At 41.8% G+C, this 24,089-nt stretch overlaps 2 protein-coding genes across 2 annotated transcripts; one reads left to right on the top strand and one right to left on the bottom strand.

The window, feature by feature from the left end:
- Window positions 1-1,655: 1,655 nt before the first annotated feature.
- On the bottom strand, window positions 1,656-6,627 carry mrpl48 (mitochondrial ribosomal protein L48). The gene is made up of 8 exons (XM_060909323.1): window positions 6,493-6,627; window positions 5,960-6,012; window positions 5,838-5,869; window positions 5,631-5,713; window positions 5,303-5,472; window positions 5,048-5,150; window positions 1,985-2,074; window positions 1,656-1,787 (listed from the first exon to the last, which is right to left on the bottom strand). The coding sequence occupies exons 1-8, from the start codon at window positions 6,511-6,513 to the stop codon at window positions 1,713-1,715; spliced, it is 627 nt and encodes a 208-aa protein (XP_060765306.1). The 5' UTR covers window positions 6,514-6,627; the 3' UTR covers window positions 1,656-1,712.
- Window positions 6,628-7,810: 1,183 nt separating this feature from the next.
- Window positions 7,811-22,181, top strand: rab6a (RAB6A, member RAS oncogene family). The gene is made up of 8 exons (XM_060909314.1): window positions 7,811-8,107; window positions 11,712-11,770; window positions 11,878-11,931; window positions 15,415-15,520; window positions 17,316-17,427; window positions 17,655-17,748; window positions 20,326-20,392; window positions 20,887-22,181. The coding sequence occupies exons 1-8, from the start codon at window positions 8,038-8,040 to the stop codon at window positions 20,949-20,951; spliced, it is 627 nt and encodes a 208-aa protein (XP_060765297.1). The 5' UTR covers window positions 7,811-8,037; the 3' UTR covers window positions 20,952-22,181.
- Window positions 22,182-24,089: the final 1,908 nt, after the last annotated feature.

The following is a 24,089-nucleotide window of genomic DNA, read 5'->3' as shown; positions in this document are numbered from 1 at the left end:
ATAATAAAACCAGCCAAGCTGCTAAATGAACCTGAAGTGCTCTAGGATATACAGTATCCAAAAGGTACTAGACATTTTAATTATACAAGATCATCAGAATTACAAATCGGAGAAGATCTTTAGAGCAATGAAAATTATTTTGTTGAAAGTTTCATGGGATAATAACTGCTTTAAATTAAGCGGCACCCTCCTCTCCTGAAAAGTGAAGCCAGTGCAGAAGCGCTAAAATCTGCAGTTCTGCGAATGGCCACTTGAGGCAGACTCCAAAAGCGAGCCAATTCCCACAGACCCCCCCGAAACGGCGAGCCAATTCCCACAGACCCCCCCGAAACGGCGAGCCAATTCCCACAGACCCCCCCGAAACGGCGAGCCAATTCCCACAGACCCCCCCGAAACGGCGAGCCAATTCCCACAGACCCCCCCGAAACGGCGAGCCAATTCCCACAGACCCCCCCGAAACGGCGAGCCAATTCCCACAGACCCCCCCGAAACGGCGAGCCAATTCCCACAGACCCCCCCGAAACGGCGAGCCAATTCCCACAGACCCCCCCCGAAACGGCGAGCCAATTCCCACAGACCCCCCCGAAACGGCGAGCCAATTCCCACAGACCCCCCCGAAACGGCGAGTCAATTCCCACAGACCCCCCAAAAAGCGAGTCAATTCCCATAGACCCCCCAAAAAGCGAGTCAATTCCCATAGACCCCCCCAAAAAGCGAGTCAATTCCCATAGACCCCCCCAAAAAGTGAGTCAATTCCCATAGACCCCCCGAAATAAGCGAGTCAATTCCCATAGAACCCCCGAAATAAGCGAGTCAATTCCCATAGAACCCCCGAAATAAGCGAGTCAATTCCCATAGAACCCCTGAAATAAGCGAGTCAATTCCCATAGACCCCCCCAAAAAGCGAGTCAATTCCCATAGAACCCCCGAAATAAGCGAGTCAATTCCCATAGACCGCCCAAAATAAGCGAGTCAATTCCCATAGACCGCCCAAAATAAGCGAGTCAATTCCCATAGAACCCCCAAAATAAGCGAGTCAATTCCCATAGAACGCCCAAAATAAGCGAGTCAATTCCCATAGAACCCCCAAAATAAGCGAGTCAATTCCCATAGAACGCCCAAAATCAGCGAGTCAATCCCCATAGAACCCCCCAAAAAAGCGAATATTTTTATGGTCCGCTTTTTTTTATAAAAATGCGACCATCACAGACTGACCATCTAACAATTGCTGCTATCGACCTCAGCCATTCCAAGCTAACAAGTTAGCTATTAACCAAGCTAACATTAGTTCGCGAGGCTATCAGGGAAAAAAACATCAGGGGAAAATATTATCGCTAATGTTTTTTATTAACAATTACGGTTACACACCTGGTGATTGATTTTCTTTTTTCTCCAATTTATTTATTTGTAAACCAGCCGTTGAGGTTATGATCTGCATCTTACGGAGCGGCTTCTTTTAGTTTAGCCTGTGGTTTGTTCCAGCCGTACCAGGCTTCACTATCCCCGCCCCTTTCTCCATTTATGGACTAGCTAGGAGTTAAGCGGAGTCAGGTGCTGCCAATATGGCGCCACTCGTGGCTTCAAACCTGCTCTTCAAACCTATACCAGAAAAGTTAGAAAGAGAAGAAAAAACAAAACAACTTTCCACCACAGTATAAATCCACTCTCACATTTATTATAACAAAATTACATCTTCAGATCCAAATGCGTTTTTAACTCATTTGTGCTAGAAGTCCTTCGAGTTCTGGTCTGGCCTTAAACCGGGCTTTGTATTCTGCCTCGGTGTGCTGAAAAAGAAAGAAAGTTTCAGTGGAACTAAACATTAAAAACATACCAAAGTTGTTAAGACATATATTCAGGGTTAAATCAGTGACTACACCTAAGATGAATGCAAGGTTCTTTGTACATAATGTTTCTGTTCATCTGATCAGAATACTGTAATATATAAAGAATAGAAAAAACAAAATGAGCCTGTTGTGTTCACCTCGTTAATGGAGAGCTGCACTCCTTCTGGTTGGTTTTTGAGAAGGACCTCAGTTAATACAGGAGCCAGCGTTGCCTTCATTTCGCTTATCTGAAAATAATGAAAGCAAGAACTTAATTTGATATGAACACATTATTGCACATGATGCTTCACTGCATCATTGGCTTTAACGTCCTGGTTTAGAGGGCCGATTGATTTTGTTGTACAGATGTCATGAACTTATGGCCTTTTTGGAAGGAAACATTATAAAAAAAATATTAAAATTCAGAACACTTTCTTTGTCCCCTGGGGTAATTTAAAAGGCACGCAGAGAAGTACAGTTAAACACAAAAACATGAAACAAAAATTATGACAGTGTCCAAGGTGGCAGTATATGGATAAATAACTGTACAGTGGTACAATAGGTATAAATATCTCATCTCATTATCTCTAGCCGCTTTATCCTTCTACAGGGTCGCAGGCAAGCTGGAGCCTATCCCAGCTGACTACGGGCGAAAGGCGGGGTACACCCTGGACAAGTCGCCAGGTCATCACAGGGCTGACACATAGACACAGACAACCATTCACACTCACATTCACACCTACGCTCAATTTAGAGTCACCAGTTAACCTAACCTGCATGTCTTTGGACTGTGGGGGAAACCGGAGCACCCGGAGGAAACCCACGCGGACACGGGGAGAACATGCAAACTCCACACAGAAAGGCCCTCGCCGGCCCCGGGGCTCGAACCCAGGACCTTCTTGCTGTGAGGCGACAGCGCTAACCACTACACCACCGCGCCGCCCCAGGTATAAATATAATAATTACAATTTAAAAAAGCAGTATATACAAAAATACAGCGTGGTGCAATTTGCTTATGAGGTAGAAGGATCAATAGCAGCAGAGTCTATGTTTAAAGTGCTATGTGTACAGAGGGGGTGGTTAGTGCACCAGACAGGTTAGAGTGTATGTGGAGAAGGGTGGGTGAGTAGAGGTGACAAGGATATGAAATTCCTAGAAACAAAGCTTTGACACTGAGCTAAGAATGACCAGTTTTTAATCGATAAAGACAATATGTGAAAACGAGAGATGTGGAACAGTGCTATATTTATAGATTTCTACCAAAGCCATTCCATCCGTTATCTGTAGCCGCTTATCCTGTGCAGGATAAGCTGGAGCCTATCCCAGCTGACTATGGGCGAGAGGCGGGGTACACCCTGGACAAGTCACCAGATCATCGCAGGGCTGACACATAGAGAGAAACAACCATTCACACTCACGTTCGCACCTACAGTCAATTTAGAGCCACCAATTAGCCTAACCTGCATGTCTTTGGACTGTGGGGGAAACCGGAGCACCCAGAAGAAACTCACGCAGACACGGGGAGAACATGCAAACTCCACACAGAAAGGCCCTTGCCAGCTGCTGGGCTCGAACCCAGAGCCTTCTTGCTGTGAAGTGACAGTCCGAACCACTACACCACCGTGCTGCCCACCTAAGCCCTGTTGAATGTTCAAATCTCATTGGTCATTAGATGTTGACTGATTTTCTATAACAGCAGGTTGCTTTTAATGTGCTCATTCTAATTGTTATTCGCTGGGACTTGTATGGTGGATACACAGCATAACAGACTAATAATAACTAGATTGTATGAGGTGTTGCACTTTGTAACAGTTTCACATCATTAAATCCAACTATAAATGGATTAAAAAAAAACACATACACTACAATGTGCTGTTCTTTATTAAAATAAAAAAAATCATTTCCAAATAACTGTGTGATATAAGAGGAATAAAACACTTCAGGACACGCTGTCAATGTGTCATATGATAACAGTCAGTGCGTTTACATGCACATAGAGAAAATCGAATTACTGCCGTAGCTCGACTGAAATCGAAGTTCTAAATGCCATGGAAACACCTTAGCTTGGCTGAAATCGAACCGAACTGGATTTCTCGTAATCGAGCTACGCGACCTAGATTATGCGATTGTAGCCAAGCTACTTAGTGCATGTAAACCCTATCGAGCTACGTAGTCGAGCTACTTACTTCAGCACTGCCCCTTCCGGAAGTGACGAGTGACGAGCCCACAAGCGGGAAACACAACAGCTCAGCCCTGAGGCGAGCCCCGGCGCTCCGCTTAGGTTTCGTTTCTATCACGGGCTCCAGCACGACTTTGGATGCCCGTAGCTTGGGCAGGGGAGGTCCCAGCTGCCCCAAACTTGACAGCCAGAGACCTCTGCCCTCTCCCCAAAGAACCAGTGTGGGCAGGGCGCACTAGCCCCGCGCCTCGGGACGAAGAGCCACGGTGCTCGGCTTCAGTTTCGTTTTCCCATCGGTGGCTCCAGCCCGAATTTGGATGCTCGTAGCTCGGGCAGGGGAGGTCCCAGCATCCCCAAACTTGACAGCCAGAGTCCTCTGCCCTCTCCCCAAAGAACCAGGCGGGCAGGGCGCGCTAGCCCCGGGATGTAATTCGCCCCGAGGCGAGCCGCGGCGCTCCGCTTAGGTTTCGTTTCTATCCAGGGCTCCAGCCCGACTTTGGACGCTCGTAGCTCGGGCAGGGGAGGTCCCAGCATCCCCAAACTTGACAGCCAGAGTCCTCTGCCCTCTTTCCAAAGAACCAGCGCAGGCAGGAAAAATGACAAAGTCCCACAGTTCAGAAAAATGGCAAAGTCCCACTGCTCAGTTTTACCATGGGCATCAGGCTGAAAAATGACAAAGTCCCACTGCTCAGTTTTACCATGGGCATCAGGCACTTCTGATAACTTTGTTTATACTCTTGAATAGCTCTTCTTCATGACGACAACCGGAAGTGTACCAACACGATGGGGCGTGTAGCGCCACCTGTGGCTCGGGTGCACAATGTACCTCACACAATAGCTCGATTTCCTTGTGTGCATGTAGGATTGGATTTCTCTGGCACCCCTGCTGGGACCCTTAGCTCGATTACCGACAGTAGCTCGATTTGGATGTGCATGTAAATGCACTGACTAATACCACTTGGCTTTGAACCAGACCACACCACCTTATCCCTATCGCTGATTATTTTAAGTCAAAGAAAAAGTCGCATGTTTTGACGTTTACCTGAACGACCCGCTCATGAGTTCGGAGTACAACATCAACGTACATCTTGGTGCCCTGCTCAGGCATGACCATGACTTCTGTGCTCTTAGTGGGCAGGGCGTAACTTGGGGGGAGGGAAAAAAAAAAAAAAGACAAGCAAAGTGGTTATCTCTCAGCAAGGACTTTTTTTTTGTGAACCCTTTTGGTGTTCTGAGCATTAATACAAAATATTTTAAAAGAAACTCAAACGGATTTAATCTGTAATGAAAATCTTACCTTTCACAAACTTTGATATCAAGGCGGTTGCAGAGTTTATGGATGTACTGAGTGTAATGTTCCACCAGGGTCATGTCATAGCCAGAGACAGTGATGTTCAACATACCGTACTCAGTGTCCGTCGCTGCCTTGATCTCCTTCATCTGAACTTTTTCCTTCTTCTTCCTTTGCTATAGGAACAAATTCAAGCTTCACTACTGCACAATGTAGTCAAACTAAACAATAACAGTTATGTAATCCTTAGGCTAGTGTTATTTCAATAAATGACAGTGTAATAAACTATTTTTCGCAATACACGGATTCATGCATTAAGATCGCTTTGGCTCACCATCTCCTTTGGAAGGAGATACTTGTATCGACCAATCCCATGTGTAGGCATGGATCTGTACTGTCTATCAGGCAGAAGGACACCTAGGAAGAAATGTGATTGACCTCAACAGACTTCCACAATGTGTCAGTGTGAATATTATGAGCAATTCAGGAAAAGTTTTAGGGTTTGTTCCTTTCCCCACACATGGATGTATAGCCAGATTACCTGGTGACACCAGCTGCTTTAATGCAGGTGAGCTGGAATAACAGAAAAAGACAATATTACTTAAAACAACTTCAAACAATCAGTAGTCATTTAATTCAACTAATCAAAGATAGAAGACCAACCGAATGAGTGATACAGCCTGGACCAAGGCCCGGGTGTTCTGCATGAGCAAAACCTGCATGAGGAAATTGGGAAAGGGAAAAAAACGACAAATTATAATTCTATTTTTAATTATGCTGGGTGTGTTTAAACTAAGAGTTCATAATGCTTTGCTGGGATGTACTTTCCTGTATATTAAATGTGTACTTCAACACTAATTTATATTATTCAGTAATTGATTGTTATTATTATTAAACCGTATATTAATATCCAAACACTACAACAACCACAGCTACTACTGATAATAATAGCAACTTTTTCTATATAGTACTATTTGATTTTTATGATCCAACCCAAATAGCTCCTTAATCCCTTCTCCAGTACATTACAGAGGGTCTCAAATACATACCTTATCCACCCTATGTAGTGGACTAGATAAATAATATAAAGGTCGTATTTAATATTCTGACTTCAAAAGCAGACACATGAGCACAGAGTTGACCTTTAGGATTCCCAAAATAATAATTAGTGCGTTATTAAAGGAAAAACACTCTACCTTTCCGGTTAATGCATTCATCCCTCCAGTTATCACAATCAAATTGAACTGTAAATTAATATAACTTTATCCCTGAATGAAAGATTTTAATAGACTGCATTTCCGCTCTCTGGCTCTTACTCGTGGGTCACGAGGTGTTTACTGCAGAAGCGCTGGTGCTCTCTAGCGCCTCCAGCGGTGTGGCGAATAAACTACAAGCCAAAGTTTGACTGTAAAATTTGCATTAAAAGAAAGGAAGCAAAATACAGTACAGAGATCAGACCCAGTTAGATATTCCATTGTGAATTAATTAAATTTTTTTCAGAACAAAACATCTTTATTTCGTATTAGATTTTGTATTAAATGCATTTCGGCACAGTTTGTCATTTTCCGTTATCTTATCTGGACGAGCAAGATAGACATCTTTCCTTAAACATATTACCTGATATAGACTGTAATATAGATGAGATAAGATTATGCACCATTTATATTTGCACAGAAATATAGTTTTGTTGTAGATATTATCTGACTTATGATAATGATGATGATGATGATTATAAGGCAAGTTATGTTTTTATGTTTATTCTACGTGTATTTATAGGAAATTACTGAATTCACTTTGTTATTTCAGTTCAACTTTGTTGTTAAATTGAATTCATTGAATTTAAAAATATTGTATACATTCTGCCTAATTCCGTCCTAATTCACCTTCCTAATGCACCAGAAAAAAATGAATGTTATGCACAAATCACAGGATAATTTATGCATTTAAAAATCCCTTTAAACACGTTAAAAGTCTCGTGTGTGTGTGTGTTGCATATTTATTATTATTATTATCTTCCTGGGCTGATGACGCTGTAAAATTTAAGCATCAGTGACGTCAGCAGAGCGTGACGTGGCGGTTCACCGTGACAACCAAGCTTCACTTCATTCTTCATCCCGCCTCCTGCTCGCGCAATAGTTTGTAAGGTTAATTACTGTGCTCTTATTTTGTTTATTTGCTTATTTACTACTTTATGTTTTTTTAAAAACCGACTTAAATGCCTTTTAAGTAAGCATTTTAAAGAAGTATTCCGTTATGTGTGCGTGTTCAATGTTCAAATATAGGAATCATATTTTTCTCAATCGTCAATAAACAAATCAAGTCAGTCTATGGCCGAGTCACAAAACACTTACTGATCCATAAGTAAGTGCACTTCACATTAATATGGTATAAATTAATGATTTCCAGTGCACTACGTGTTTACTAAAGCGCTATTTAGGGTTCAGCCTGTGAGGGAACCGACCATCCAAACGCTATCAAGTTTGGTTGACGAGTTTCCTTTAGCTCCTCCTCCTTTAATGCTCAGTCTGAACGATGGAGGCTGAGTCAGACATCTCAAAGTGAGCTCAAACTTCACCAGAATTTAGTCATATTTATAGATAGATATATTTATTTTTTACATTACGAGCAATCTGAATCAACGATAGCTGGCGAATTAGCGAGTTGCTAACGAACCGGAAATCAGACAAGGGTTACAAATTAGCACTGTTCTCGCAGCCTGTAAAATCTCTCCCCGAGCCGTCATGTCTACTGCAGGAGACTTTGGGAACCCGCTAAGAAAATTCAAACTGGTTTTTCTTGGGGAGCAAAGTGGTAAGTTTTTTGTTTATTTATTGTAAATATCTGAAACATCTCTGATGTCTCGCTACACAACATTAGTAAGGTTTTGAACTTCACTGGAGTTATTTGCGCTAGCCGCTATTTTTTATTATTTTTTTTAAACTCGTATCCCTTCAAGTCCCGCCTTTCGCATTCTGATTTGCTGTTTTTTTTCTGGTCGCAACCAATAAGCTTGGAAATCAGAACTATTAGACAATCTCAGCGCCGGAAGTCATTCGTACTAGCCAATCGTAGCGTAGCAGGCGGGTCTTGTCAAAGTACACATAGGAAATGGAGCCTTTTAGCCAGCTCTCTCTGGGGTTTTTGTGCCTCACAACCAACCAGACATTTTATTCATCTTTTAATCAGTGTGTTTTAGTTAAGCTAACAATTTATTATAATCTAGATAGCTTAAATCCTAAGGATCCTAGAGAAGAAAGTGAACACCATTAGTTAGAATTGTCGTCATGCTGTTTAAGGAATCGGTGTAAATGCTGTGTTCAAGGGCCCCTCAATTTCAGAAGGGAATGATGTATATTACAGATGTGGGAAGACCATGCATTTAATTATTGTAACTATGATATGTTCACAGAGTAGGCTGTGTTTTTATGTATATAATACTCTTTCCACTGTCACCAATTTGAACCAGTCGTGAATAAAGGATGTACAGATTTGCTTGACTTGAGGCAGGGTTAGTATCAGACCAGATGTGTGTGAGATTTTCAGATTCACCATCATATTTCCTGCACAGATTATTCACGTGAAGACAGGATGCAGCTTGTCTTCAAGCCTACAGATTTTCATCAGTTTGCTTAATTAGATCTGTGATGTGATCTGGTCACATATAAAAAAAAAAAAAAAAAAGGAAGACACTGAGTTGGTCCAGCGTTAATAAAGAATTTATTATCGACCTTTTTTTAAATCTGATTCTCATATGAATGCTCAATCTTTAGGCAGCCATTGTATCTTGTCATGCATTATTTATATATTTAGCTACAACACAACCTAGGCAAACCTGTGGCTCTTTGACGGTCTTGGCGTTTAAATTTACAACCTTTTGGTGACTACGGCCGAAGCTGAACCTCAGAGAGATCCAAATATATGCAAAGTGTGAGAGGACGGACTGAGTTTAAAGCTGCTCTGATCTGAAGCAGTTATTGCTACAAGAGTATGTCTGGATCAGTTTATTTGATATACATCACTGATTCTTGTTAATATTTGCCTTAATAATAATCAGCCATAAATGAGCCATCATCTATGTACATTTAGAGGTAGCTGAAATAAAATGTGTGTATTTTCTTTAAAATGAGAGAATTGTGCATGTAATCATCTCGAGTTGTGTGTGTGTGTGTGTGTGTGTGTGTGTATATTCTACGTAACACTTTATCCAGAAGATGATTTTTGTGTATGTGGTCCAGTAAACAATGTTAATGATTCCATTAAAAGGAATAAGTGGAAGTGCTGCGTTCAAGTGTCGCACTATTTCAGAATAGAATAGAACTGAATTAATCCTAACTCAGGATGTATTAGTACTAATACTAATCTGTTAAACAGCTGTTCTTCTTTCAGTCTAGGTCATATCCCAGCTGTTTACCTAATCTGTAATGTTGCTTCATGGCAATGCGCAACTCTAAGTATTCATTTGTTTCCACAGTCTTGTTGCAGGAGATGTTTTTGTTTTACAGTCTGTGAGTGTTGTCACTGTTTAATGATAAAGTCTAGGCAGTCGAGACAGACCGTATCATGCACAGGGAGTGTCTCGCTTGTATAAACCCAACACAAACAGTGCCATTGATGAAGAACACAAAGGACTTTTCTTCTTCCTTTGTCCAGATTTGTTTCTGAGTGCATGATCTGATCTGTTTTCATAATCATTTTGAAATTATTCCATGCAGGATCCTTTTCCTATTGCTTCTGAGTCCCATGCTTCTCTCACTTGAACTCTCGTTCAGCAGCTGCTGCAGCTTCGTCTGCAAGAATCCCAAGAATGACTGGGGTGTATAATTAGCTCTGTAGGCATTGGGTCATATCTTTGACTCCCTTCACCGGTGCTTCTTGTTCTTGAACAAGTGAACCAGCAAATTCTTCAGACGCAACGAAGTCCAATGATTTCAGATCCACGGTCCTTCAGGGACTGAAATGTGATTACAGTTCCTGCCCTCCTCTGAGACCTACTCATTCTGCATCTGTTTGACGATTTACGGGTCAGGTAGTCAAAGTCCTTCCCGCACCATTCATGGCGCATTTGGTGGCGCCGATCTCCGTTTCAGAGCCCTCGGCCTCTCGCCTATATTACATAGCTAGAGTTACAGTGGGGGGGCCTAGTCCTCTGGTAACCGTGAGAGTTTGACTCCCCACTCGCTTCTGTATTGCACTGTGCCTTGCCAGATGGCAGTAGGCACCATCTTTATGATGGTCTTTTGCCACTTGCCGGGGGTCAGGTAGCAGATACCGGCAATCCTTTAATACTTCTTGTAACCACTTCTTGTTTTTATTGCTTGTTTATCGTCTTAAGTTAGCTTTATAGAATTGCCAAGATTTCTAAGAACACATTAAACTCCATCAGTGGATCAAAACATATTATTTTCATCATTGGTGCAGAATAATTTGTGGCAGCTACTGAATAATATGCTTTAAGATTAAATGACGACTAATCAGCTAAGAGTAGAGGTGTAACGATATACTTTGGTCTTGAGTCATGATATTGGCTTAACTATTTTGATTTGATTCAATTGTCAGAATATTTTGAACGAACTTGTTTTGCACTGTTTGACTCAATGTCTATGTATTTGTTTGGATGAGGAAGGAAAAAAAAAAATCACAAACTGCTGTGAACAGAGGTTTAATGTTGAACTAGAGCTCCAAAGTTGGCTAAACTGACCGTTCTCCTTGGCCTTTGGTGTTTGATAGCTGCTGAAGCAATGCCTCTTTTTAGGCATGTAGTCTGGAATTATCGGGCTATCAGACTAAACGTGAAAGAACACGATCACAATGTATTATTCCACCTCCAGCTGAGAGTTTAATGTGTTAAGCTTTACCCAGTGTTATTAAATCTAGATGACATGCTGCATCTTATGGTTTTCCAGATGTAATCCGAGTGCAGTCATGAGCATCTCGCCTGCAATAACCTGTTATTCTTTGAGGTTTTTGGAGGACCTGATGATTTTGTCTCTGTTTTAGCCGTTGATTGTGTGTGAGTGAGTGAGCGAGTGTGTGTGACATGCCACCATGGAGTAAGAGTGGCAGGTTTCAGCCAAGAGACGTACCAAGAGGCAGGACTCTCCACAGTTTAGCAGGTCTAGCATGTTGTCGTTCTTCAGACCGGGTGTTTATTTGCAGCTGTCTCGGTCTGAGACACTGAAACAACATGCATGGCATGTGAAGAAAGGGGGGGGATCAAAGTTATGCTGAAGAGAGTCTTGTCCGAAGATGTACATGTTCAAGAGCATGCAGGAAACTAATATAACAATCACATCACTCACTGAGCTCTTAACTTGAGGAATATCTCTGTTTTTATATAGTGATCTAATTACATTTAGAAATTGTTTCGCTGATACTTTTTTTTTTTAATGCATCCCTTTTTCCTTTTCTGATATAGTTGGAAAGACTTCGCTCATCACCAGATTCATGTATGACAGCTTTGATAATACCTATCAGGTAACCCAGTATGAACATGTCCGACCCTTACCGTACATCACATGTTTTCACTTTATGCTTTGATACAAATCCCTTTTCTTGATGTGCTACTGTCATTGACTTTCCAGGCCACAATAGGAATTGATTTCTTGTCAAAAACGATGTACCTCGAGGACAGAACAGTGAGTGTTTTGCGTTTTTTCTTTGCATTCCTGTGCATGAATTTTGAAAATTGTATCCACCAATCATATACTGTACATCCACTGCAAGTGTTAATGTTAAGCTTGTTTATTATGGAGACTCTTGCTTAAAGTTGGAATCATCAGATAAAGGTCTCGAATGATTTACGTTTGCATTTAAAGGTGCATTAGGTAAGATTTAGATTTCGAACAATTCTGTTGGCTCGCAGTCAGTGGTTCCGCCCATGTTTATGAAGCCACACCCCCAAGATTTTAGGTCCAAAGGTGCATCTCATGTTGGTACAGTGACTGACACAAGGTGCATCTAAACCCAAACATGTGCTCTGGATTAGATCGGGGTTTTCTTAGCAAGCTACTAAACATCTGCTCAGACCAAATATAAGCCCATTGCTTCCCCCCCGCACACACACACCTTCCCCTCTTAAACCATGTTCTATAGACCCCTTCGCATGTTTGTAAACAAACCGACCGTTGCCAGGATGCGCGCGCAGCCTGGACTCAGAAACAATGGCGCTGCCCATAGACCGGCATTATGAGCGGTCAGATTATGCAAAACAATTGTCGTTACAAGATCGAGAATGCTACATAAATAAGTTAACTCTAACAAGTGGACATCGCCTACCGGATCCGTATTTAATTAAAGAGTGGACGGACGATGTTGGTAAGTTTTCCTCTGATACCTGAAGGCAGTCATACTATTTACAAAAAATGTCAGACTCAAAAAAAAAAAACCCTATTTACAAAAGTAGCCTGCCATCAACATTCTGGTTACAGCGAGACTACAACTTGATTAACAATGGGACATTCATCTTCATTTTGTTTTAATCAAATTATGCCAGTGATGTGATGGCAATGTGGCTTTAGCTACAACAGCAAATCCCAACACTAAACAGCAATTTGCAGGAGGTAATGGCATGAAAGGAATGATAGTGTAAAGAGTGCAGCTAAGCCCATGTTTACATTAGACCGTATCAGCGGATCATCAGATTAACGTTTTTAAAACGATTAGTGTGCACACAGCAACACCAATACACGATTCGCCTGCACACAGCAACACCAATACACGGATACGCTCGGCTCCGCAGGCATCCTGCGCTCCAAATCACTCCGCCCTGAACAGCGAGTGCCCTCTGGAGGGTGCGCACTCCGGCCCTGCGCAGCTCACAGAGCGCGCGAGTGAAGTGCACAAGCAGTGATTCGGGACTGAGCCGCTGTGTGTGTGATCTCAGTGCATATCACTTACCACTTGCAAGTGGAAGGATGGCAAGCCTAAAGACAATCATAACTACACAATGGGCAGTATTTGCATCAGTATTTTCATACTTTTATACTCTTTAATGAAAGGTGATACAAGGCGGAAGTCCGCGCTGTTTTTCAGCAGTCGCGTCACATGACCAACGCCAGCGAATCAGGAAGGTGGATGTCACAGTGACGTTGTCCAATGAGACGCCAGCTAGAGCTCAGCACAGCGTATCTGCGTATTCTGAATGTTTACACAGCACCGGAGCTGACACGATCTGGATTGAATACGTGGACGCTGGCGGATTCCCGTTTCCCGGCGTTTCCAGGTGGTTTAATGTAAACGGACAGTGCATCCGCGAAGAAAACGAGACAGATACGGTCTAATGTAAACGTAGCCTAAGAGAAATCAGAGCTGCGTAAAAAGCGAGAGGCAGAGAGCAGAAATGAAACTGAACGGGGCGGGAGCTAGGTTAGAGCAGTCAACGTAAGTTGGCATTTAGAGCGAGGGCACACAATTTTACCTTTCCATCCTTGCTTTAAAATTGTGATTTTCGGCATACACAAATAATGATGGCACAAAATCTGGACCGCTTGAGTCAAGCGAGACCTCTCCTACAAACAAAACTGCATGCAAAGCTAAGTTAACATGCTAACGATATTCATTACATTGTGTAACTATGACCCAGCTAATCAGACAAACGTTACCAAAGTATTTTGCTACATCAATAAACGAAGACCAGAAAGAATAAAAAAGAAAGATTTAATAAATAGCCTGATCTTACCTGTGATGAAGTGGGCGCTGCAAACCCGCGCATTTTTGATGGTGCTTTCATCCCAGTCTACACGTTTGATGGCTTGTAGCCATAGACGTCGGCGATTTTTTTTTTTTTTTTTGAATGGGTGAGATCCTGCTGGAATTCTGTACATTTTAACCCCATCACTGCTACGATTCTGACACCCGACAACACAACAACTTGGCATTTCTTCCAAATATTTCTTCTCGTCTCTACCGTCGTTGAGTCTTTTTTGGGTCCAGGCTGCGCGCACAACTTCCTCTTACATATGAATGACATTTACTGCGAAGGGGTCTATATACATAGCTTCCAAGTTAATCTGTACAACTAAGGAATTAAAAAAAAATCACTCGTTGCACCTTTTAAGTAATGAATTCAAAACATGCTTTTTGGTGCGTAAGGGATATTTGGTATATGATGTGCCAAAGCTGTATTTCAGACCTTTTCTTAGATAAACTCTTCCATCAGCTGATGTAGACAACCATTAAAATTTGGTCCAGTAATTTTATTTATTTAAAGAATTGGTGAATCTTTCCTTTGTTTTTCATTGACGCTGTGATGCTTTATAGACCTCTGAAGGGGGGGAAAAAGAAGGGATTCCTTGATCATGTATGCATTGGACTATACTATTTTTGATCGATAGCGACTTATTAAAGTCACTCTAAGCTTTTTTGCTGTAATAAATAACAAACTGCTTGACGTGATTTGTTATGCAGAAGTGATCCAGTTTCACGTTTTACAATGTTTCGGGTGACATTCAGCCATAATTACTCATCGACAGCATTTATAGCTGGTGACTTCGCCAGCAAAACCCTGAAACAGCTGAAGCGCCAGGAATCTCCCACATCTGTTCCATCCAAAGATTCTACACTACTCTCACTTCCTGGCCAGATCATTTCATCTTCCCTGAATTCTCCTCCTGGTCATATATTCTGTTTAAGTTCATATAATTTAACTGAGGAGCACCCCCACCCCACCCAAAAAACCCCCACTTATAATCAGGGTCCAGATTTAGCGCCCACTTCTCACCAGGTGTGAGTAAAAATCTACGTTGTTGAATAAAATAAATTCAGTCAGTCACCGTTGGTGGGCTGCTGAAGTGGTTCTAGTTCTCTACAAACAACATGTAAATTCGTTAAGTATATTTTGTTCTAGGGTCAGTTGAAAACTATTTTCGTGGGTAAATTATTTATTTCCCCCTTTTAAGTTGATCAGCCACTGGCAGATAGACGATTTTGGACCCTGCTTATAATTTATAGAACGCCTCAGAAATCTTTATTTAACTCCGTCATATTATTTTCTGGGTTTTTTTGCTTGTTTCTTTTTTTTTTATTATTATTCACCTTCTCATTTGACTTTATCATGGGTTATTATTATTATTATTATTTTTCCCCCTCCCTTCATGATTTGTCCCATCCATGGCACACAGATCAGGTTGCAGCTGTGGGACACAGCGGGCCAGGAGCGATTCCGTAGCCTCATTCCTAGCTACATCCGTGACTCAGCCGCCGCTGTCGTAGTGTACGACATCACAAGTAGGTACCCCGGAAACCTGATGCCCTCTCTCTCTCTTGCCTCCCCACCACCACCACCACCACCTCGCGCCTCTCTCCGTCCGTTCGCTTCTGTCCTCTCTTACTACTTCCTCTTCCCCTCTCCTCTTTGTCTTTCCTGCTGCCTCTTGGGGACATTGATGGGTTCGTATAGGTGCGCCTGCAGCTTTGGGACACGGCCGGACAGGAGCGTTTCCGGAGTCTCATCCCCAGCTACATCCGTGACTCAACTGTCGCTGTGGTAGTTTATGACATCACAAGTGAGTGACGGTGGCGCACGGGTCGGGCGGGAAAAACCTACAAGATGGCTTCTGTTTGAATTTTTTTTTCTGCACCCTGGGGGGCGTCTTCACAGAGGTGGACAAATCGGTAGCTTTTGTGTCCAGGCTATTAGTTTCATTTTCGGATTCAGTAATCAGAGAAAGGCGATAAACCCTAAAAACAGCTTATAGCCAAAATGTTGGCCAACAGTTTGGTGGCTTTTTCTCTGGATCGCACAACACGATGTGTCACTTGATCAGGAGAGGATGAGGACTATAACTGCACTGCACAGTTGTATCCCTGGGAACTCGGACGTAAATGCTTGTTTCCCTTCATCTAATGCAGCATTAGTGTTAGTTGGGGATCTGGACGGCACACTGGAGCTTTCACTTGCTTAATGGGCTCAATAATGGATCTACGATTTGTCCATCTCTGCTTCAGCTTTTTCATTTTACTTTTTCCGTGGTCTGTCTCTGTTGAGTACCTTTTTGCTTTTCGTTGCAGTTTTGTGCAAAAGTGATATGTTTTTGTTTTTTTTTTCTTCCAACAAAGCACAACTGTAAATGGTCTGTTTCTATTGAGAGACGTTCTGTGATTTAAAGCTGATTGATTTTCCATCCATCCATTATCTGTAGCCGCTTTATCCTGTCCTACAGGGTCGCAGGCGAGCTGAGCCTATCCCAGCTGACTACGGGCGAAAGGCGGGGTACACCCTGGACAAGTCGCCAGGTCATCACAGGGCTGACACATAGACACAGACAACCATTCACACTCACATTCACACCTACGGTCAATTTAGAGTCACCAGTTAACCTAACCTGCATGTCTTTGGACTGTGGGGGAAACCGGAGCACCCGGAGGAAGCCCACGCGGACACGGGGAGAACATGCAAACTCCATACAAAAAGGCCCTCGCCAGCCACGGGGCTCGAACCCGGACCTTCTTGCTGTGAGGCGACAGCGCTAACCGCTACACCACCGTGCCGCCCACGGAACCGCATTTTGAATTTGGGACGTTGCTGTAAATAGGAAAGGCTCGGCTTGACACCGATATTCTGTTGAAAGCCGTCAGACGTTGCTTTTAGTGTCTTAAAGTTTGCTTTCAAAGGCAGTTGAGACAGGATACAGCTGAACGGTTAAGGTTTTTGCTCAGGAACAGTGACTCGGTGAACCAGGGATTTGAACTCTGATGAGCAGCTCAGCGCCTTGAATACAGTTTGTCCTTTTACTTTACAGGAGCAGAGAGGTGTGGTGGTTTTTTAAATCGCTGGAGTGGGTTAATGCTGTAACTCTGTAATCACCAACACGCCTTATGAGTAATATGTATTTACCACTTTGCACCGTTCACACAGACTCATGCCTCAGAAGAGCCTGGTCTTTTCCTTATTCCTTTCCTTCTGTTTGTCCCTTTTTGTTTATCATTGGCACCCTGGAAATTTTCCTGTCTGTTGAATTTGACTTGTGCTCAAGGTGGAGTTAATAATACATATTCTGCGTATTAATTTCCGTCCTGCCAGACGTCAACTCCTTCCAGCAGACCACCAAATGGATCGACGATGTCAGGACAGAGAGAGGAAGCGACGTAATCATCATGCTGGTCGGAAACAAGACTGATCTTGCAGACAAAAGGTGTGTACTAGGAGGAGAGTGAGTCAAGCAGGAAGCGTTGTGCCATTTCCTGCTAACGTCTCAATGTTCAGCTTTTTAGAAGGTGTTATGTAATAAGTATACTAAGTGAGATATATACACACACTTCTTTTTTTTTTTTTTTTTTTAAATATGTACATGCTAAAAAAGGGGGGGGGAGAGGGAAGGGGTTTATGCCCTTCTTTTTTTTTTTTTTTTGTTTACTACAGGCAAGTATCTATTGAAGAGGGCGAGAGGAAAGCCAAAGAGCTGAGCGTGATGTTTATTGAGACGAGCGCTAAAGCTGGGTACAACGTGAAGCAGGTGAGAGACCAGGTCAAAGGTCAAAACCGAGAGGTGGGCATGAGCTAGACAAGTGCATTCGAGTTCTGGAACTTGCATGTCCAGATAAATATAGCTGTGTTCCACATGTCCATACAGGAAGAACAGTGGAGTTTTTTCGGTCGCTGTGTTTTAGTTAAAATGAGTAAAAATAAATCTGTTTTGGGAATTAAGAGTGACGTGAGGGCTAAAAGTAGTGTTCTGTTTATTGATGTGAACACATGCAGGATGAACGTGAAACAATGCACAGTTTTGTGTGTGTGTGTGTGTGTGTGTAGAAAAGTTTAAATCTTCTGATTGTTTGAAGCAGATGTTTCTCCAGTTGTATTTGAAAGGATGAGGGCAGGTGATGGGCGCTGAGCTCTAGACGTCCTGATCCTTTAGGATTTCTCGAGTTCGCATCTCTTTCAGCCAGAACGTATCTAAATCCTCAAGTCTTTTGATTCTCTTGACTCAGTCTTGGATTTAGGATTCTCTGTACACATCCGGAAGGTGATTATGCGTACAACCCCGATTCCAAAAAAGTTGGGACAAAGTACAAATTGTAAATAAAAACGGAATGCAATGATGTGGACGTTTCAAAATTCCAGATTTTATTCAGAATAGAACATAGATGACATATCAAATGTTTAAACTGAGAAAATGTATCATTTAAAGAGAAAAATTAGGTGATTTTAAATTTCATGACAACAACACATCTCAAAAAAGTTGGGACAAGGCCATGTTTGCCACTGTGAGACATCCCCTTTTCTCTTTACAACAGTCTGTAAACGTCTGGGGACTGAGGAGACAAGTTGCTCAAGTTTAGGGATAGGAATGTTAACCCATTCTTGTCTAATGTAGGATTCTAGTTGCTTAACTGTCTTGGATCTTTTTTGTCGTATCTTCCGTTTTATGATGCGCCAAATGTTTTCTATGGGTGAAAGATCTGGACTGCAGGCTGGCCAGTTCAGTACCCGGACCCTTCTTCTACGCAGCCATGATGCTGTAATTGATGCAGTATGTGGTTTGGCATTGTCATGTTGGAAAATGCAAGGTCTTCCCTGAAAGAGACGTCGTCTGGATGGGAGCATATGTTGCTCTAGAACCTGGATATACCTTTTCAGCATTGATGGTGTCTTTCCAGATGTGTAAGCTGCCCATGCCACACGCACTAATGCGACCCCATCCCATCAGAGATGCAGGCTTCTGAACTGAGCGCTGATAACAACTTGGGTCGTCCTTCTCCTCTTTAGTCCGAATGACACGGCGTCCCTGATTTCCATAAAGAACTTCAAATTTTGATTCGTCTGACCACAGAACAGTTTTCCACTTTGCCACAGTCCATTTTAAATGAGGCTTGGCCCAGAGAAGACGTCTGCGCTTCTGGATCGTGTTTAGATACGGCTTCTTCTTTGAACTATAGAGTTTTAGCTGGCAACGGCGGATGGCACGGTGAATTGTGTTCACAGATAATGTTCTCTGGAAATATTCCTGAGCCCATTTTGTGATTTCCAATACAGAAGCATGCCTGTATGTGATGCAGTGCCGTCTAAGGGCCCAAAGATCACGGGCACCCAGTATGGTTTTCCGGCCTTGACCCTTACGCACAGAGATTCTTCCAGATTCTCTGAATCTTTTGATGATATTATGCACTGTAGATGATGATATGTTCAAACTCTGCAATTTTACACTGTCGAACTCCTTTCTGATATTGCTCCACTATTTGTCGGCGCAGAATTAGGGGGATTGGTGATCCTCTTCCCATCTTTACTTCTGAGAGCCGCTGCCACTCCAAGATGCTCTTTTTATACCCAGTCATGTTAATGACCTATTGCCAATTGACCTAATGAGTTGCAATTTGGTCCTCCAGCTGGTCCTTTTTTGTACCTTTAACTTTTCCAGCCTCTTATTGCCCCTGTCCCAACTTTTTTGAGATGTGTTGCTGTCATGAAATTTCAAATGAGCCAGTATTTGGCATGAAATTTCAAAATGTCTCACTTTCGACATTTGATATGTTGTCTATGTTCTATTGTGAATACAATATCAGTTTTTGAGATTTGTAAATTATTGCATTCCGTTTTTATTTACAATTTGTACTTTTGTCCCAACTTTTTTGGAATCGGGGTTGTAGATCAGAGCACACTGCCATCCTGACCGCTTCGCTTGTGAGAGCTCAGTGTTCAGCATCTCCTCTGAGCAGCTGTTGTCTCCACGGATCTGTGAAAGATGTCGAGTCAAGGCTGTGCGGTCATTTTCACCCAGCTAAATCTGATTCTTCCACTGAGCTCAAGAATAATCTGCTGATTCATTTATCCTCGAGTTTCTTCAGAAGGAGGAACAGTGACGTGTACATGTTGTTCCTTGTGGTTGACAGAAGTGAAGTCATGCAAAGGATTCAGTTTTATGTAATCAGGTTTTTAGATTTTTTTTTTTTTTTTTTCCCCTGTAGTGCTCGTGAAAGGTATTTATGGACTGCACGTGGGCACTGAGCTTCCTCTGGCCTAACGTGTGATTGACAGCTGCCTGTGTTTTGACTGAACAATAGCACTGTTTTGTTTTGTTTGTTCTTCCTTCCAGCTTTTCCGGCGGGTGGCTGCTGCCCTGCCAGGCATGGAGAGCACACAGGACAAGAGCAGAGAAGACAATATCCTTTCCTCTACTGTGTGTTGTGCACACGCTGCTTTGCATGCATTTGCCTGCATAAATATCGTGCGATGCTTGGAGCTTTCTCTGTGGTGTTGAGATGGACACGCTCACAGCTTCTTGTGAAATTATTATATATACACATCACTGCATTTTGATTTCACTAAAATAACATAGTCGTCAAAGATAATTGCATAAAGAACCATGAACGGTAAAGGTCATGCTTTTTCAATCCCATATTACACGCTCTGTAGATGCCTTCGATGATGTTTACTTGTTGGAGAGTGGAGTGTTGCAGCATCGATACTGTATGTGATCCAGTTGAGTTAACAGGACTTTGCCCAGCTGCTTTTCTGTGCTGCGAGATCAAATATTGCACCTCTCTTTTGTGTTGGCAGAGATATCTGGAAATTTGAGAATTGTAGATAGTCCTTATATAACCCCATTTTTTTTCTTCCTCACGCTTTAATTGCTTCCTTAACTGCTCGTTCTCAGTGATCGACGTGACGCTGCAGAACCCTCCAGAACAGCCCGTGAGCGAAAGCGGATGCTCCTGCTAAGCCTCGTTCTCCATCACGCTGCCCTCCTCTCTCGCTCTCTCTCATCCTGGAATCTGAAAAACACTACTTCGTTCATCCATCCGTCCATCCATTATCCTCGGTGCTGTGCTTTTCCGCTTCCTCATCATGACCTTAAGCTTCCCAAGCACAACGTGGATGTGAAACGCATCCCATGTCATTTTTCCGTTAAAAGCTTCCACCTTTTTTTTTTTGGTGACACTGTTTATTTATACCATGAATAGCTTATTGCCTCTGGAGGAATGATCTAGGTAGCTTCTAACGTGTGAGCACTGAACAATTTACATTTAACTTTCAACAATACTGATGGAATAATAGATAAATACTTTTCAGTCATTATTGTTCGAGGTAAATCGAAAGGGCTATATTCAGTTTGCAGGCAAGCACCAGGGCTGAATCTCTGACAACGCAAGCTCTTGTGATGAAGCACGGTGCAGGAAAAAAAAAAAATGTTTACGAATTTTTGGCAATATCCAAGTCTGTAAGGGATCAGTGTCTTTATGGGTTGTGAATAAAGTCAACACCGATTACAGAAGCTCTTGGAAACGGAGAGCAGTGATCAGCTTCACTTCAAACCTTGGCGCAGGTTTGTGGGTTTTTTTTGTTTGTTTTTTTAAATAAATCTTTATCCTTTCTGACTGTTGAATTCGGTAGCACAGTAGAGATACCAGTGCAGTAGCTATAAAAGATTTTGTATATTAAGAGTCGTCTCATCAAGGAAATCTGATATCGATATGCAGACAAGCCTTTAAAGAGCGTATTTGATAGGGCTTCCACTGGCTTTTTGTTAGTGGGTGTTTTTGATTTAATGTAACTTTTAAATTCTTCCACACTTCAGATTTTTTTTTTTTTGTGGTGTGTGTGTGTGTGTTGTAATATTTATTTTCACTTGCTGATTTTTGCTTTTTAATTTGTCATTCATAAAGCACACTTCACGTCACTTCAGCATTTTTTATTTTTTTTTCCAGTCCATCCCGTGGACAGCTGATATTAAGCAGCTCATGATACAGTGCAATTTGTTTGAGGTTCTCTGGGGTGGTGGTTGTTGTTCCTTGGAGGAAAATACACATTTCGTGGTCCGTCAGCTCTGGCTTGTCTAATTTTTTTTAATGGTTTTAACTGTTGCTGCTGTGTACAAAAGCTCATAATTTGCACTGCTATATTACATGAGTCTCTTATTGATGTCCCTAATAAAGACCTTTTATTTCGTAACACTGATGTCGTTTTTGTTTTTTGTTTTTTTTTGCCCCCCAGCTGAATAATACACAATTTCCCAACTACAAAGCTGCTCATCAATTCATGGAATGTTGTCGTTGTCCGTCTCTGTATCTCCATCATCTGTGCCTTTTGAATTACTCAAAAGTCCCACGACATCCTGAATGCATTAAATAGTCTCTTATTCTGACGAAATGTCCTCTATGATTCATTTGTACTTCATTCACTTGCAACAGTCAAAGAATAAGATTTCGAAGAAGAAGATAGACTTTATTGTCACGTCTATAGTACAAGGACAGCACAGAAGAAAAGAGTTGGCCATGTTCTGGCACTGCAGCACCTATGAGCACTTTGTACAGCTGATCTGGGTAGAAATGTTAAACCCACCCACCCTTTTTTTTTCTTTCTTTCCCCTTCTGAAGTCTGTTCCAGTGGAAAGACAGTGTCACAGAGGAGCTGGGTGTTAATAATGAATAAGCTCCTTATGTAACATGGATATGAATACTTTAACACTCAAAGCTTGGGTGATTACTCAGTTCTGCAGTTCTTTAATGTGGAATTAGTTTTAAAATGATTTTGGTATAGTGGTGTCAGAGCATGCTTTGGAGGCGTGTTGAATTTGGATTTATTGGAATACTAAGAGAGTTCATATATTTATGCTTTAGAAGGCAAAAATTCAGTAACATGATTCATGTAACAAAAAAAGGTCAGGATTGAAATAGTGATGGGAATTCTGGCTTTTTGTTTTGTGTGAGACTGAGTCGGATCATTCGGCTCAGCTCATCAATAGAATTTGACTCTTTCGATTCCAAATGATAACTCTCAAGTGTGAATGTGTTTCCAAATGCTTTCTTAGCAAAAGGTAAGTGATTATGTATGTGTGTGTGTTTATACATTAATTAGGGAAGGGGTCCTCTGACCCTCTTCGGTGATTCAGATCATTTGACTCAGCTCGCCCTTAAGAACCGACTCTTTAGGTTCCTGTACTGCTTATTTCCACTTTCTTTACTTAACCTGACAAAGTTTGAAATATTTTCCACCAGTTCTTTTTTTCTTTTCCCCCCTAGCATAACTATGGCTGAAATATTATAAATTCCATTCAAGTATTTCTGATCAAATTACACTTCATGAGTAACAGCTCTGAGAGTCAGCTCCCACTGTTCACCTAAAACTGAGTCGGTTCAAAGAGCCGACTCATTTACATCACTGCAATATTGGTCGCTAGCATGACTGCCTCAACTTTGTAACTAGACTAGTAAATAAAGTTTAAAAAAAAGTCACAATATAATTTCCAAATACCTGAAATATCCTGTGTGTAAACAATTTGGATTTTGATACACTGAATCACCAACATACAAAATCCTGGGCTTTACATTTGAATCGTGAATATTTTAAGCCACTGAAATTTGAACACAAATACCACAGGATATTATATTATATTATATTATATTATATTATATTATATGCTCCATTTACAGTTTTATGAGATTAATACACTCATATACAAGCTTTGACCATACAAGCAATTTATTTGCATGGCTGCAGTGTGTCTGCCCTCTAGTGCTTAGTTCTGGGTAATTCATTTAAAATTTTTACATCATAGCTCAGTGCAGTTCACAAAAATAAATAAATCTTCAGGCTTTTCGATCATACTGTCAAAATAGCAACCAAAGTATGGTCCAAAAGTTTGTGAACCCTTTAGAATTTTCTATATTCCTGCATAAATATGACCTAAAACAACATCAGATTTTCACACAAGTCCTAAAAGTAGATAAAGAGAACCCAGTTAAACAAATGAGACAAAAATATTATACTTGGTCATTTATTTATTGAGGAAAATGATCCAATATTACATATCTGTGAGTGGCAACAGTAAGTGACCCTTTGCTTTCAGTATCTGGTGTG

The sequence above is a fragment of the Neoarius graeffei genome, chromosome 25 (assembly GCF_027579695.1).
Source record: "Neoarius graeffei isolate fNeoGra1 chromosome 25, fNeoGra1.pri, whole genome shotgun sequence".
NCBI classification, from domain to species: domain Eukaryota; kingdom Metazoa; phylum Chordata; class Actinopteri; order Siluriformes; family Ariidae; genus Neoarius; species Neoarius graeffei.
The sequence above is the reverse complement of the archived record's forward strand: the minus strand, read 5'-3'. Positions and strand labels throughout refer to the sequence as shown.

Excerpts from the sequence above, each read along its gene's own strand:
- mrpl48 (XM_060909323.1), bottom strand. The coding sequence starts at position 6,513 with ATGAATGCATTAACCGGAAAG. Across the intron at positions 6,013-6,492 it reads TGAATGCATTAACCGGAAAG|GTTTTGCTCATGCAGAACAC; the intron begins GTAGAGTGTTTT and ends TTCCTCATGCAG. Across the intron at positions 2,075-5,047 it reads CTCATGAGCGGGTCGTTCAG|ATAAGCGAAATGAAGGCAAC; the intron begins GTAAACGTCAAA and ends CATTATTTTCAG.
- rab6a (XM_060909314.1), top strand. The coding sequence starts at position 8,038 with ATGTCTACTGCAGGAGACTTTGGGAACCCGCTAAGAAAATTCAAACTG. Across the intron at positions 17,749-20,325 it reads CTGGGTACAACGTGAAGCAG|CTTTTCCGGCGGGTGGCTGC; the intron begins GTGAGAGACCAG and ends TCTTCCTTCCAG. Across the intron at positions 20,393-20,886 it reads GGACAAGAGCAGAGAAGACA|TGATCGACGTGACGCTGCAG; the intron begins ATATCCTTTCCT and ends GCTCGTTCTCAG.